This window comes from Leptidea sinapis, chromosome 35, assembly GCF_905404315.1.
Source record: "Leptidea sinapis chromosome 35, ilLepSina1.1, whole genome shotgun sequence".
Lineage (NCBI taxonomy): Eukaryota > Metazoa > Arthropoda > Insecta > Lepidoptera > Pieridae > Leptidea > Leptidea sinapis.
The window spans coordinates 3,806,755-3,823,199 of record NC_066299.1 but is presented as its reverse complement, the minus strand read 5'-3'; the positions used below and the strand labels follow the sequence as shown (position 1 = coordinate 3,823,199).

The following is a 16,445-nucleotide window of genomic DNA, read 5'->3' as shown; positions in this document are numbered from 1 at the left end:
AACACCGGAGGTCGTCGTGGGTTCGAATCCCGCATCGTTCATAAAAAAAAATGTTTTTCAAATTTTATTTGTGTAAAAAACCTGTTGTTCTTAGGTAGTGCGGTATCTAGTTGTAGCGCAGCGGAGACCAAACCGAGGTCCCTTTAAAAAACAAAACCAATTCGATACATTATCATTGTTATAAGATCATGGGATTTGAACTGTTATAAAGATTTATAATAATATTAAAAATAATAATATATCAAATATTGGTATACACAGCATAATTTTACAAGTATAAGTAATCTAAGAAAGTAATGGACTAAAAATCTTTAACGACTGAATAACGTTATTAGCAAAGTTTACTTTGTACTGTTTGATTACATTTTCTATAAGGCAAATTGATTTATTTAATCTTGATATTTATCACGACGGAACCTTCTGGACGATAGTCAGAAATACACGTGTAAGACTGTTGTCTTTATTACAATAATCACAAGAATTTTATTCAACTATATAAATAAAAAATAAATATTTTTTTTGTTTGTTGCTTATGCGTTTCGAAACAATTTATAAGATTCTGATGAAACTTTGATAGAGTGTTCTGGGGACGCCCGCAACGGTTTTTGTACCACAAATATAAACATCCATAATTTTTTTCCTCTTTTTATTTCGATAAACTTAACGTAGGAGTGAAACGAATGCCGAGTTAAATGTAATCTAAGATATTTCGCTCAACTAACATTTTCTATTTTCCAGTTTCTATTATTGTCTAAATAACTTTCAGATTTATCATTAGCATCGAGCACTGAGAACACTAACATTCTAATAGTTTGTAATGTAATATTATACTATAGAATGCGGTATTCACCTTAAAAGGTAATGCATTTCGTAATAAGACCGTTTTTATTTAGCATAATTATAAATGTAATATTGTAATTCCCAGTGGTGAATCTAAATAAATAGTAGAGAATCAGAAAAGTATTTCATGTTATAACTTTAACATTATTCAAAATGTATCGAGAGCGAGTTGTCTGAAGATTATAATATGTTAATAGTCAATACTCTATTATATACACCTATATAATATAATAAAAAAAATATTAATAACATACCTATCGAAAGTATCTTGTCAAAATATTATAAAATAGTCTTTTGCAAACATAAGATTAACCTTATATTAGCTATTGGTTGGCAGATGTGTAAATAATCGTAATCTGCTGCCACTAGTCTGTTAAATAAATAAGCATTGCATAAGAATTTTCATTACGAAACGTGTCAGCGAAAAATCTGCTTGAAAATCTGGTTGAATTTTTAATTACGTATGGCCGTGACAATCCGTACTCAGCCTATTTAATGAACGTACGTTTCCCGCTGAATTTGTTAATAAAACATCTCTCTAGGAAACATGCCTAAGGCTGAGGTGTATAGAGCATTCATAGATTTTGCTCAGACTTTATTTACGTAAAACTGAGCAGAGTTTACGCTTAGCCTAATCTTTGATTTAGTTTTTATAGTCATTTGACAACTGAAATAATTATACTTGGTATGTATCGCTGTTGCGGTTGAAAAAGAGCCGTTTGCCTAATTTAAAATTACGCGTGAGTTTTTTCGTAAATGAAACTGTTGTTTGAGTGCGAGAAGTTTACTTGTCGCACGCAAATTATACTCGGCGCACGCAAGTTTAACTAAAATTGCTAAATTATATAAAATAATAACAAAAAAAAACACAATTGAAATATCAAAACTGAATTGTGGTTGACGCGTCTGACAGTTTAATGTAATAAAACTAATATATAAAATTCTCGTGTTGCGGTGTTTGTAGTTACACTCCTCCGAAACGCCTCTCCGCCGATTCTCATGACATTTTGTGTGCATATTGGGTAGGTCTGAGAATCGAACAACATCTATTTTTCATCCCCCTAAATGTTAAGTAGAGTCCACCCCAATTTTTTTTAAATTTTTTTTAAATTTTATTTTATTATGATTCAGCATTAAAAATAGATACAACTTAAAATTTTCGCCCTTCTACAATCTACAACTCTTTTTGTATCGTGATTTTTATATTATTCTGTTCCATCCACAAATCCGCTGTAGGGTTGCAAAATGGCAATTGAACACAGTAATTGTAGTACGATAAATTTGGTAGGTCTGAGAATCGGTTGCAACTATTATTATACCCCAAAATTTTTTGAATTACTTTATATGGCAATACAATGTTTGCTGGGTCAACTAGTAAAATTATAATTCAAGTTAAAAAAAGTTAAAAACGAATATGGAGCCAGAAATAACACTTAAATCATCGAATTTGTAATGCAAAGTTCTCGATTGCCCACGAAAGCGAAGGTGAACGCTCATTCGCTTGTAGTTGCACAATATACTAAGCCCAATGCAAATGTCAAGTTCCCGTTTTATTACACTCAGGTAAGTTTTACGTAAGTAAAGTCTGAGCAAAGTCTAGTTATGCTCTTTAGATACGGCTCCTTAGTATAAATAGAAAACTTACAATGAAATGTTTACTGGTCTGCTGCTGGTTCAGCAGTTCTGATGATGGTCGATCCACAACAATTTCTCCTCTAGTGTCAGACCTCCACGTGCCAATGATAGCCGGATTCTTGGACAGATGGATTTCATTAACGTACAATGTGTAGTTAACTCTGTGTCCAAACTCATTAAACTCTATATTCCCAGTCACTCCAGTAGATTGCATCTGTAATAAATTATATTAAGTACATTAATTAGTGAATTAAAGTATGATTAATTAATTAAATCTACTTATGATCCTATATGCACGATTTGTACATCTGCTGCATCATCAAAATTAAAAAGTTTACATCGATTAGTTATCTAAAATTTCGCTACTCTTTTCTAAATTTTATAATGAGAATTTACAAACAAAATGATTGAATTATGCGGGACTCAAACATCTCGCGTTCCGTGCGAGTGGTATTCCACTGAGCCAACCATTCGAGTGACGTATCGTTGATAAATCTTGTATATGTCTTTTTCAACTCTCAGACTGTGGCTTCATCTACAGGATCTACTTTACAGCTGATCATTCTATACTTGAAAATTTCTCATATAACAAATTGTTTATAACTCGAAATTTACAGTATTTTATTGCTACAAATTCTGTTATCGCTTGGACCACAAAGATCTCTTATAATGAACGAACGATGCTTATTAAGTGTGTTATTTTAAATAACGATGATTAATTATTAAATGTTATTTTAACGAAATAAATTTGGAGTAATAGGGTTGCTCTGAATACCAGGATGTAAAATAATCTGTTATAACGAATACGAACGTCCTAAGCAAATAGCCAAAGGTATCCTTCTCTAACCTTCAATATTTCATTTTGGAGCAAGGCGCCCACAGACCACGGTTCTCTGTTTTTACACAACTCTTCATCTGGTTTCGTAATATCCTCAATGTCACCGACTTTTTGTAACGCCTTCAGGACATGACTGGCAATATCATTCATGAGAAGTGCTTCAGTCTGAAAAAGGAACGTAATCTTATACATTAACGGCCTTATAAATAAACTTGGTATAAAGTTATAACATGGAATAGACTACGAATATGCAAAATGTTTACTGTATTTTTTTATGAAAATAAGGGACGAGACGAGCAGGACATTGAGCTGATGGTAATTGATAAGCCCTGCCCATTACAATGCAGTGCCCTTGATTAGGATTATTGAAAGAACCAAAAATTCTGAGCGGCACTACAACTGCGCTTGTCACCTTGAGACATAAGATGTCATGTCTCATTAGACCAGTAATTTCACTATCTACGGCGCCCTTCACAGTAATGTTTACACATTACTGCTTAACGGCAGAAATAGGCGCCGATGTGGTACCCATAATCTATCCGGCTTCCTGTGCAAATGAGCCTCCCACTGGTAAAAAGTGAGAGATATCACTTTATAACAAGATGTATAATTACCTCTATATCGCTGACAGGCGGAGAGTCCAGTTGTGTCGTCTCGCTGGTCCATTTACCAACTCTTGGAGCTAGGAAATGCTGTGCATCTTGGAGAGTTTCAAAGTCTGTGATACTGAGCCATGTTATGTTTGATTGAAACTGTGTTAGGTCTTTTGCTACCATTGAAGCATCCATGGATGTCAACACGTAATGCTGCAATTAATAACACAAATTACAGAACTATATTCAGTATTTTGAGAGTCACCGTGAAAGAAAGAAATAAAGTAACACTATTTATTAAATTAGCATGGATTTGAGGATTTATTAAATGAATGTCAAAGATATTCCATTTTTCCAGATATTTAATATTTTTATTAAATAAATAGGTGTATGATCGTACCTAAATTTAAATCAATATTCTTTCGTTGTATGTATTGGAAGACCACGACATATTCAACATAGTTAATTTTTCCTTAAAAAGTTGGAACTATTTAAAATTGTATATTAAATATTTAGATATGCCTGCCCAAAGATAGTCATTTCGAATGGTAATCATTTTCGTTTATTACGTCATAGAAATAAATGCATTATGATTTGTATAGAACTTATTGATAGAACAATGAATCAAGTACTTGTTTGGTGTGATGTGAATAATGTTTTAACTTGAAATAAAATTGACTTCGAATAGAAATTTAGAACAAGGTGACTAATTAAAACCAGGTTCGAAGCTGTCAAAAATATCGAACTACATGAGTTTTCAATCACATTTCTCCATCTTTGGATATTCCAAGCTGATCAGTTTAATAGGTTAGGTTGATAACTAATTCTACTGCGAGGACGTCATCTCGCAGAAGGAGGTGGCGGAGCGGGCTCGGGAGGACGATGTCCACTCGGACCGTATCTGTCGCCGGAGAACCGTGCGGCGCTTGAGTGTGGCCGCGGGTGGACGGTACGGGTTTACCTATCCACCCGCCTTAGTGGTCAGCCGCGAAGGGGCGACGTCCGCGTGTACCTGGACGCCACCTAATTGAGAGTTTATATAGAAGATGGTGCCCGCGTGTTACGCATAGCTAAACCTAGCGAACCGCCGCATAAGCATAGCCCCATAAGCGTTGCACACGGCACTCGAGGCATGTGGCGCAAGCGCAGTAGAAACGTGACTTAGGTGACATCATTGACGATGTTTACCTGATCGTGGAAAATATAATTGTATTCATTACTTGATCTAGCATCGATCAGTAGACATTAGGATAATTTATTGTAATTAGTTATAACCTTCTTTTAAGTAAATTTGCATTTTTTTTGCATCTCCTGGCTACAACCAACGTAATTCGCGCACTTGCGGGCACGCGCCAGGAGGAGTACCGGATGTGTAAACAACTCCGTTCCCGGACTCCTCCTACCAAGGTATGGTACATCGTGTGGTTTTAGTCGGTTCGCTTCCGACGCACTACTGTACCGAAAACCCCGGTGGGGTGACGGCTAGTGAGGGTTTCCATACGTATAAAAAAAAAGTTTAATTACTAATTGCGACAATAATCACGACCATCATGTTGACGAAGCATCCTTACACTAACAATGAATTCAAGCTCTAAAGGTTGATGCATTCAATATACGATAATTTATATTAAACAGTTAATTCTTTTTTACATATTATAAAATAATTTAAATTATTTAAACACGACTCATATATTGGATCCAGCACCTTACAAACTAATTTGTTATATATATTACAGCTATTGTACAATACTCTATTTGATTGAAAAGAGTGGCCGTTGAGTTTCTTATATGTTCATCTCACGAGCTTAACTTCTTACGAACATAAGGCAAATTCAGTAATTTAAAAGAAATATTTGTAGTGATGATTCAAAAGCGCATAGTTTAAGCCTAATTGAATAAAGTTTATTTGACTTTGACTTTGAATAAATAAGTTTAATCGGATTAACAAATGTTTCGTTGTTTCTCACAAAAATCGTTTCCGTAAATATTATATACATAATTATTCCTAGACTTAACTACTGTTAGGCAACTAAGAAAACATTTTACAACCATTAATTTAGTGCAGGAGGAATTTCAACGTCACAGAGGACTTTAAACTTTAATTTCTAAGACAGTCAGTTGTATTTTCCTTATTTCTGTTTACTTGCAAGTTTCTGGATTATCCTATAATCCAAAACATGACCAATCATTTAAAACGTACTGCTGTTAGGCGTCTGGATGTGCGGTAATAATTAAAGCCAGTCTTGGCAACTCGCCTTTCCCAATAAAGTTCATATTATAATGTGTAAGATACTGCTTAGTATCTATATTAAATAAATATATATAATACTAGCTGTCCCAGCAAACTTTGTATTGCCGATATTAAAATCGCGATAGAAAAGTAACTGTTGATCGTAGATGGGTGAAAATTTGAAGTTGTATGTACTTTTTAATGCTGACTCATAATCAAATAAATTTAAAAAAATTGTCAAAAAAATTAAAAAAGAAAATTTCGTTGGACGACCCTTAACATTTAGGGGTATGAAAAATAGATGTTGGCCGATTCTCAGACCTACTCAATATGCTCACAAAATTTCATGAGAATCGGTCAAGCCGTTTCGGAGGAGTACGGGAACGAACATTGTGACACGAGAATTTTTTTTTTTTTTTTTTTTTTTAATATTAACACACTTTTTACACAAATTATCTTGCCCCAAGTTAAGCATTTATAGCCTGTGGTATGGGTTACAAGACAATGATATATTTAATACAATATACTTACTTAAACATACATAAATTCATATAAACATACACATAAACATACATAAATACATATAAACATCCATGACTCGGATACAAACATATAAATGCTTACACCTACCGGGATTCTAACCCGGGACCTCTAGCTTAGTAGGTAGGGTCGCTAACCACTCGGCTATACAGGTCGTCGATTTTAAAATATGATAGTGAAATAATATAGTAAATAAAATTAATATAATATTTTTTGTTATAGTTTTAGTATTTGCATGTTTGAAGTTGATATTTTTTGTTAATTATTAAGGCAATTAATTAAGGAAAAACAAGTCAACGCCTTAAATTTTGTCATTTTATACGAGTTTACTACAAGTACTTTAATGCTATTATTAATATTGGGGAAAGTTGCACTTAAATCTGTAGATCTATTATGGGGACATAATGTGCTCGGTGGAACGCCCAGTGATGACTATGCTATGACGTTGTGAATTGTGATGGGGTAGTTTGGCAACGACTAGAGAAATTATTCCCTTGCATAATAAAAGTTTCCGTTCGATGCGCAGAAAAGTTCTCAGTGAGGCGATGGCCTCACACTCCAGTATGATGTGTTTAGTCTCTTGGCAGAAACATCCGACAATAATACTACATTCTAAATTTAAATTTAAATATTTTTATTCAAAATAGGATAATATCACTTGCTTCAGAAACCGTACCTGAGGAAAACGGGCGCAAGAACCTCAGCGGGCTTATTTAACTTCCGGATTGAAAAATTTCAAAAATCGGGTAGTTATTGGTTTTACCACGATTTTAGAAAATAGAGTTTACATCAGATCTCGACGTGTTTATGTCCTAGGAAGCTTCCCTGACTATTCCCGCAATGATGTCCTCATCATCATTCCTGTAAGCGTGTGTGTGTGTGTGTGTGGTGTGTGTGTGTTTATTCATCGATGTATGTTAATTATAATTTCTGAACGACTTGTAAGGGCTTGACTAAACTTAGATTTTGACGGATCAATTCGGACAGGCAGATAAAAAAAATCTCAAAGAAACTACGAAAGAAATTGTTTTTTTTTGGAATAGTTTTCAAACGGCTGTACCAACCGAATTGCCTTTTATAAATTTATAAAATAGGGTTTTATTTAACTTTTGAGCTCAAAGAGCTCAAAAACATAGAACAGCTAACTCTTTGAGCTCGAAGACTACAATTTGAAGCGTTTAGGTATGTAATTAGCGGGAAGTCAATAGTTTTAATTTTTTCTTATAAAAAAATTATGGATACAATGTAATATCGAATAGTAAAATTTATTATTTATTAGCCTGAGGGCGGTCGCTCTTAATTGTAACCATATTTTTATAATAAAAAGAATCTCGATGAGTTTCTTACGCCCGTTCTTCTCAGGTCTAAGGCATACTTCTTCGAATGGGTGGTAGTAGCAGACGGCCGTTTTCAATAACCTATTTAAAATTTAATATACGTTCACAAAAATCGTCACCTTTTTGCTCTTAATAGTGATTTTCATTATTATAACACTAGAAATAAGGGATTGCTTGTAACTAATTCTAGTAGGCTTCATAAGATACATAAAAGCTTTAAGGGTAAATGTATACACTTCTATAAAAAAGTACCAGCCACTGTTCAGGCATTATCTATAAATAAATTTAAATGTTTTATAAAAAAATGGCTCTGTCGTAAATCCTATTACTCCACTGCCGAATATCTAAATGATCGTACAGCCTGGGACTAGTATGTGATTATTTTATAGCGATATACATGACTGTACAATATTGTATATTATTATTGAAAAGAGCGCAAAAAAAGAATACTGGGAGAGTTTCTTGCGCCGCTTCTTCTCTCTCAGAGCGCCATTTGTTTCAGAAGCGGTAGTAGTATCTAGTAGTTATTAGAAATGACATCAAAAACAATTCTAAAGGAATTGCCTTTATGCCTTTTATCTATTATTAGTTTAACTTACTAGAGGTAAGACAAATTTATCCTTTTACGCTTATTTACATTTCAATAACCTATTGACATAAAGCATTGGACTATAACTATACTGGACATAACTATGGATAGATAAGATCTTGTCATTATACGGTGACAGCAATGTATCCGCAACTAGAGATACATTATTAAAAACGCCCGTAAGACAGTTTTTAGCATATTCACATGTAACTATGTACATACATAACAATATCAAGAATATATTGAGAAAAAACAATTAAGATGTTTATTTCTTAAAATTTTTGCTCTGAATGATTTTTTTGGACTTAGGATATAAATAGCTTGAATAGCAACTGATGTATATCGACGTCAGCAAAAGCTACAAAACGATTTTCACAACTATGTGTGTGAATGTATATATAATATGTAAGTTACTCTCAATCTACCTGATAATGATTCACCATGTTAACACTGCGGGCTTCAGTCAGATACTTGACCAGATGGTCCACATGACAGTCCAGAACCACGCGGTATTCCTTAAACTCGCTCAGCTCCTTAAATATCTGTGGCAGCACAATTTACAACAGATTAACAATAGATCACGGACACTTGATCTCTCTTACATGTCTTATAGAGATTCTTCACAAAATATAAAAGAACCAGCTAATTATTTGAATAAAATATCTGGCACGTACATATAAAGTTTATATCGGAGAGTTCCCATGATTAGATGTGACGACAGCTTGACCGCAAGTTATTTATAACTTTGGGTTGAAAAATTGTTTAAAAATCTATATAATACTAGCGGTCCCGACAGACGTTGTCCTGTACACACTAACATACACATGGACAGGAGAATTATATATGGACTGAACTGAGAATCTTAACCCTAAACCATTCTCAAACTCACTGGAACACACAAAAAAATCATCAAAATCCAGCCATTTAGGAGGTAGTTCAATTGTGAATCTAAACCATCCTTGAATCCACTTGAACACACACAAAAAATTCATTCAAGTCGCTCCAGTCGTTTAGGAGGAGTCCACTGTCAACACACGTACAGAAGAAATATATATATATATATATAAAGATATACTGTGTGTCAGCGAGTTGCAAAGTTGCAATGCATGTTCTCACGTCAAATTAAATAAAGAATTGTTTTGTGGTGTATATGTGTTTTAGTATCGCGAATACTTAACATTATAAAATTACTTAATTGAGAATTGTATCAAAATTTAAAAATTACACTACGTTTGTTCTCCGATTTCAATAATTTGCATGCGTTATATGTTTGGATAGGAGCACTGGATAATACAAGCCAATAACACCATGTAACCCAATCCTGCAAATAAACATTTTTTTGTGAAATAGGAGGACAAACGAGCGTACGGGTCACCTGGTGTTAAGTGATCACCGCCGCCCATATTCTCTTGCAACACCAGAGCGGAATCACAGGAGCGTTGCCGGCCTTTAAGGAACAGTTTCCTAGTTACTAATTATAGTTAGAATAAAGCACTTTGTGTCGTCGGAGAAATTGCGATTTAATCTAGTCTAGTGTCCGGATTGCATCCTTGTTAGGAAATGTTTCTCCCTTTGTTGAAAAATGTATTTTTGTGAATTTTTATCATAAAGTTGTATTTGTATTATTTCTAAGATTACTATATTTAAAATATGACACGTCGCTTCGACGGTTCTTGTGGAAATCAACAATTATTCTTGTTCTGTACCACTTTTCTTTCAATTCGAGCCTTCGAAACTCAAACATCACCCCCAGCAGTCACACGCAGTCAAATATTTCAAAGCATTTCACTTATATGTCCTATTTTATAAATCGTTAATTCCTTACTCGAGTCTTATTGTATCTAAATAATGATTTTATTTATTTATTTAGACAGCGTTTAACAATTGTATAATTAAATAGGTTAATGATAACACTGAAGTTTTATGTTTCAACAAACATTTAGTTTCCATATAATATGATACTTAGGCAATACAATGAGATAAATAGAGAACTTAGATATTATATTATCCAATAGTCCACACGAATTTAAACGTCACCTTCGAAAACATCCAAATGAATAAAAACCGACAGAAATTAATTTCTTATATTTTTTTCCTTTTTTAATCTAATAATTGAAGTCTTATATAACTAAAAGTCCATAATCAACTTTGAATCGTTATTTTATTTTAGTTTATATTATGTTATTAATTAGTAATAATAAGTTTGTAAGTAGTTAATTGTCACAGCAGCAACTATGAATGTTTTGTACATCTGTTATTGATACTCACATGAGTAATTTAACAGTGGGAGGCTCCTTTGCACAGGATGCCGGCTAGATTATGGTTACCACAACGGCGGCTATTTTTACCATTAAGCAGTAATGTATAAACATTACTGTGTTTCGGTCTAAGGGGCGCCGTAGCTAATGAAATTACTAGGCAAATGAGACTTAACATCTTATGTCTGTGCATGTAAGTGACGATATCTTATGTAGGTGACGAGCGCAATTGTAGTGCCGCTCAGAATTTTAGGGCTTTTCAAGAATGCTGAGCGGCACTGCATTGTAATGGGCAGGACGTATCAATTACAATCATCTGAACGTTCTGCTCATCTCGTCCCGTATTATCATAAAAAAAATATCTTGTAATACTATATTATGTAATTGTTATATATACTGTTGTTGTATCGTTAAGAATAAATAAATAAATAATTCAAATAATTATGAATAGTTTAGAAAAACGGCTATACAAATTCTCTTATAAATAGAGTTAAAGGCGGTACCTTGAAATTGTCTGTATTAGGGTTCAGCCGTCGAACAGTTATTGGGTATTTGTTGCTATATTCGGCTAAAATCTTCTGTATTCTTGTTAAGCCTGTAATGAGATTAAAACTATGAAACCATACAATAGAAACACGAAAACTTAAATTAAGCGCTTCTGAATCAACATAATAAAGTAGATTAAATTTCTGAACCTACCATATATTCGAAAATAGTAGAGTTCATAAATTGTTGTATAGCTTTTGTTTGCAAACTAATAACAAAAATATAAATAATGTAATAAAAATTTGTTAACTTTAACAAACATTCATTCACCAATATCATTGGTTTATAAATGACTTTCATTGAGGTTCTTTTACTTGCTTTTGCATTTTGAAGAAAGACGACTTTTGGTCGAGAGGGCTTGCTTGATCTCCAACTTCTCTTCGGCTAAATACGATGTGGCAAAGGGCTTGGTAATCTATTGTTTCATAATTAATAATTATGTAGTATGTACCCGTTTTACGCGGGGCCTGTAGCAATTGTATCTTTTGCTACGTGGTTAATCCGGCACTAACCTAGAAAGAGGCTCCTCTGCACAGGATGCCGGCTAGATTATGGGTACCACAACGGCGCCTATTACTGCCGTGAAGCAGTAATGTGTAAGCATTATTGTGTTTCGGTTCGAAGGGCACCGTAGCTAGTGAAATTACTGGGCCAATGAGATTTGACATCTTATGTCTCAAGGTTCCGAGCGCAGTTGTAGTGGTGCTCAGAATTTTGTGGTTTTTTAATAATCTTGAGGGGCACTGCATTTTGTTATGGGCTGGGTGTATCAATTACCATCAGCTGAACGTCCTACTCGTCTCGTCCCTTTTATTCATAAAAAAAATAAAGTAAACTAATATTAATTTTAATTATCGTTCTGTTTCTTACCATAGTCATCTTCGTACAGTACAGCAAAGTTGTCCCACCGATAGTATTCCAACAGCATTGCATATGCGAATGAAATATCATCAGCAGGCGGGTAGAAATTTATTGAAATATTTTTGTAAACTGGTGTTTGTTCGGTATTGATCTCATCTTTATTTACATCTGGTGTTTCTTCCTCGATATCTGGCTCTGTGGGTTGCCAGGTCGCTTGGATGTGAGGAATGTTTGCCATTGCACATTGATCACGGATCGCTCCGTCGAATATCGGATTCTGTGGTCCGAATATGGCAATTGGTTGCATTGATTTGACTGAACATACTGGAACAAATAAAAAAGTTAGTGTGTACTTATGTATGCACGCAAGAAGTAATACTTCTTTGGCCGAACAAAGTTTGTAGACAGAACAATATTATAAAAATCTTGCAACGATGGCTTTGACAATTAATTATTAAATAACGAATAATGCTGTACGGGCTTGAACCCTAATAATGGACGCAGAAACCAAAAAAATATAACGAATGTCGCTAGCGTCAGAAATTTTTAGGTTCTTCACCCTGCTACTTCTGTGTTACAGTGATGCATCCTAAAATTTCACTCTCACCTTTTTTTCATAACGCACCTAAAGAAGTATAACGCCAAAAATTTTAATTTAAGTGAATTTATTGAAACAGATTTCTAATCTAATGAATAACAATAATAAGTTGATTATTATCGAAAACATGCAAATTTAATACAATAATCAACAAATAAGTGCCTTTGTATAGATTTCAAATGTGTGAAATGTAATGTTTATGAAAGTATTGTGCTGTCGAACACAAAACAGATAAATGAATCCTTATTGCTTACTGCATGTTCTAAGAACAATAAAAAATCTAAAAAAGTACTTTAAAGAACTTTTGGCTGATTGACCGTTTGTCTGTATGTATGTCCGAGCAAAACGCTGCGGCTAGCAGCGACCCACGGCGAAGGAAAAAAGTGTGCTTTTATGTCTTTAAGCATACTCCATTCCGCTATCAGAATCCGAATAATATTTCATTATTTGTGTATAGAACGTCATTGAGTATAGCAGTCGAAACTTATGTTTTTACTCGTTTTTTATTAGCTTCACCTGTATGTATGTTTGTTTGTAACCGGCTTATTTGGGCGCTATTTTGACCCACTTTAAACAGACAGATTTCGTTCAAACTTCGTAGATTTATCGAGGACCGGTGACAATACATGTATTGATAAAATTATTCCATTTTTCAATTTGCGAAATAAGATTTTTGTTAATTTATATTATTTTCACCTATCGTCTATATGGCAGTAATTGATGTTAATTTTAAATTTCAACCATTATCTTTAACCGATTTATCAAACTATTAGGAAATTTTCGATTACCAAAGAGAATTTTTAATTCAACAATACAGATTAACTGCAATTTAAAAAAACTAAAAAATCTAAAATAATCCAAACTTAAAAGAGTCTTTTTAGGTTTTTTTCAACTACTATTTATTATAGGATGTGATTTGTCTATGATGTGTAGAAAGTCATTGATCATAAATATAGCTATAAAGTAAATTATTAAATTAAATTAAAAATTAAAAATTAAATTTAAAATTATGAATAACATAAAAAGCATTTCTATGTTATTCATAACGTTCATTACATAATTAATCTTTCTTACAATGTCTCCATACTGAGTAGCTGTCACTTCTGGATGGCTGGAGTATAACGGGATCAAGTCTCCAGTTTTTTATTCCTGAAATTAATTGAGATATTAACGGTCTATGTAATCTGAAAAAAAATGTCGCTGAAAAATGGCGTTGTCACAGAGAAAATATATAATATCTTATCTTATATCTTTAAACGAGCAATTCTTGTATATATATACATAATCTGAATCTCGGAAACGGCTCCAACGATTTTCATAAAATTAAGTATGCAGGGGATTTCGGGGGTGATAAATCGATCTAGCTAGGTTTCAATTTAAAAAAAAATGGTTTTATCCATGTTTGAATGAGAAACAGCTGCAATAATATTAGAATACAAATGTAAATTTCGCCACTATATACAAGACTATTATAGCTCAGGTGGGACATTGGGTGATCCGGAAAGCAGAAGACCCCGGTTCGAATCCAGATGTCCTATTAGTTTTTTTTTTATTATGTATAAATATACAACCTATCCATTACGAACAAATGTTTGCAATAAATACTTTTAATAACTAATTAACAGAGCTTATGTATATATGTAATTAATTTAGCATTTAGCATGTTAAAAAACCAATTTATTATAACATTTTAATTTGTGAGATTTATTTTTCTAATTTTGTGGTTGTCATGTGTTTGCTATAACACGATTCGTCAATGCCATTGCTTGCGGTGGCGTCGTGTGCCGTGTTCCTCAGATATGTGCCAAGGGAATGATGTCTGGTCAATGCGTCAACTCGTGAATCATGCTTTGTGGTGCCTTTAAATGATGTTTAGATATGAGAAAAGTATTATACAGGTAATAGCCCCTATAACGCGGTGGAGTGGTTCCGTGTTATACGGGCTTTTGCCATATAACGCGTTTTTTCCGACATAGTAATTTGTAATAATTATAATAATTAATCACAATTCGTAACAAGTATTTTCCAATTGTTTGCTCAGTTTTATTATTTTTAAGAATTTTAATAAACAATTTAATTTTGTTATAACACAATTGATACACGTGCAAAAGTACGGGAAGCTTATTTAGAACTGTCTTAATCATTATTTATTTCAGAGTATAGAAATATGTATGTCGGATATGTCCGCGTTATACAGACGTAATCCCACGTTATAAAAAGGATGGTACTGGGTAAAACAAAACGGTATAAGGGTACCGCGTTATAGGGGCAATTACTGTATAAGCCAATGCCACAATTAGCCATTGATAGAATTATGTATGTGATGTGAACATTTATACGTTCGTCCATCAATGCTTTTTTTGATGGCCATAATAATGGCACACTAGATATATTACTTACTCTTTTCATTTTCATCATTTGCCGATACGTCTGGCGCACTCAGTTGATTTTGTCGCATACTTTCATTGAATGCAAGTCGTTGAGTAACCGCTTGTTTCTCAAATATCCCCGCTGAAATTAGGAATAAAATGTCATGCATTTTATAACATAATAATTATTTTGGGTTGCGTAGGAACGTCGATTCATTGTGTGTCTTCTACCGCATTTATCACGGGGAGTGTTCCGAAGAGCTGTTTCACCTGATTCCTGCCGCCGAAGTTCACCTTCGCACGACAAGTTAAAAATTGCGATATCATCCCAACAATCTAGAGGTGTGGAGCTTCCGCCACAGTCAGGGCGGATTTCAAGAAACTTTCTTCCACGTACAAGCAAGCTGTGGAATGAGCTTCCATGTGCGGTGTTTCTAGGACGATACGACAAGCGCACCTTCTCCTCCAGTGACTCCTCTGGTGTCGCAAGAGAATTCGGCGGTGATCACTAAACATCAGGTGACCAGTACGCTCATTTGTCTTCTTCTTCCAACTGCCTCTGCCAACAGAAACCGAAGATGAGAATGCTGTCCCCTCCAGTAGGTATAGCAATAACGTTTTTGTGATAAGTTCTTCAGTCGTGAAGCACCGAGCACAGAAATAATTAAGTTTATTTATCAAAATTTACATATTGAATTGGCAGGCTAGTCAACAAGTTCAAAAATGATGTGTTAATCTATACTAATACAATACTTATGCTATAAAGAGGAAGATTTGATTGTTTGTTTGCATTGAATAGGCTCCGAAACTACTGAACCGATTTGAACAATTATTTCACTGGTGGAAAGCTACACTAACACAAGTAACTACGAGTGACCTAAGCTATATTATATTTAAAAAAAAAAGGAATCCTTACTAAAACTCCAATAATGTAACCGAAGGTGTAATAAAATACCTAAAATATTATTTAAATTGCGTGCGCTACGAAAAATATTTATGATAGAATAAAATAATGTACCACGACTTTGTAGAAGACATTATTATTTACAAAAAGTGTCACGACAGTATAGTATAAAAGTGTTTTTTTTTTTTTAATATTTGAAATGTCGCTACTGCGTGCTCAGTCCTGTGTGTATGCGGACGAAGTCGCGGGATATCAGCTAGTTCATAATAAAGATTATCTATCATTTAGAACACTTACTTCATTAAAC

At 33.8% G+C, this 16,445-nt stretch overlaps 1 protein-coding gene across 1 annotated transcript in view; it reads right to left on the bottom strand.

Annotated features, from left to right (window-relative positions):
* The window catches only part of LOC126975293 (glutamate receptor ionotropic, kainate 2-like), a 34,403-nt gene that overhangs the window by 17,657 nt on the left and 301 nt on the right, over positions 1-16,445 (bottom strand). The window contains exons 2-9 of the mRNA XM_050823100.1: positions 15,266-15,376; positions 13,940-14,014; positions 12,277-12,591; positions 11,364-11,455; positions 9,028-9,144; positions 3,928-4,119; positions 3,323-3,478; positions 2,486-2,689 (exon numbers count right to left, since the gene is read on the bottom strand). Of these exons, the coding sequence (XP_050679057.1) occupies positions 2,486-2,689; positions 3,323-3,478; positions 3,928-4,119; positions 9,028-9,144; positions 11,364-11,455; positions 12,277-12,591; positions 13,940-14,014; positions 15,266-15,376 (1,262 nt within the window). The remainder of the gene's footprint in view (positions 1-2,485; positions 2,690-3,322; positions 3,479-3,927; positions 4,120-9,027; positions 9,145-11,363; positions 11,456-12,276; positions 12,592-13,939; positions 14,015-15,265; positions 15,377-16,445) is intronic.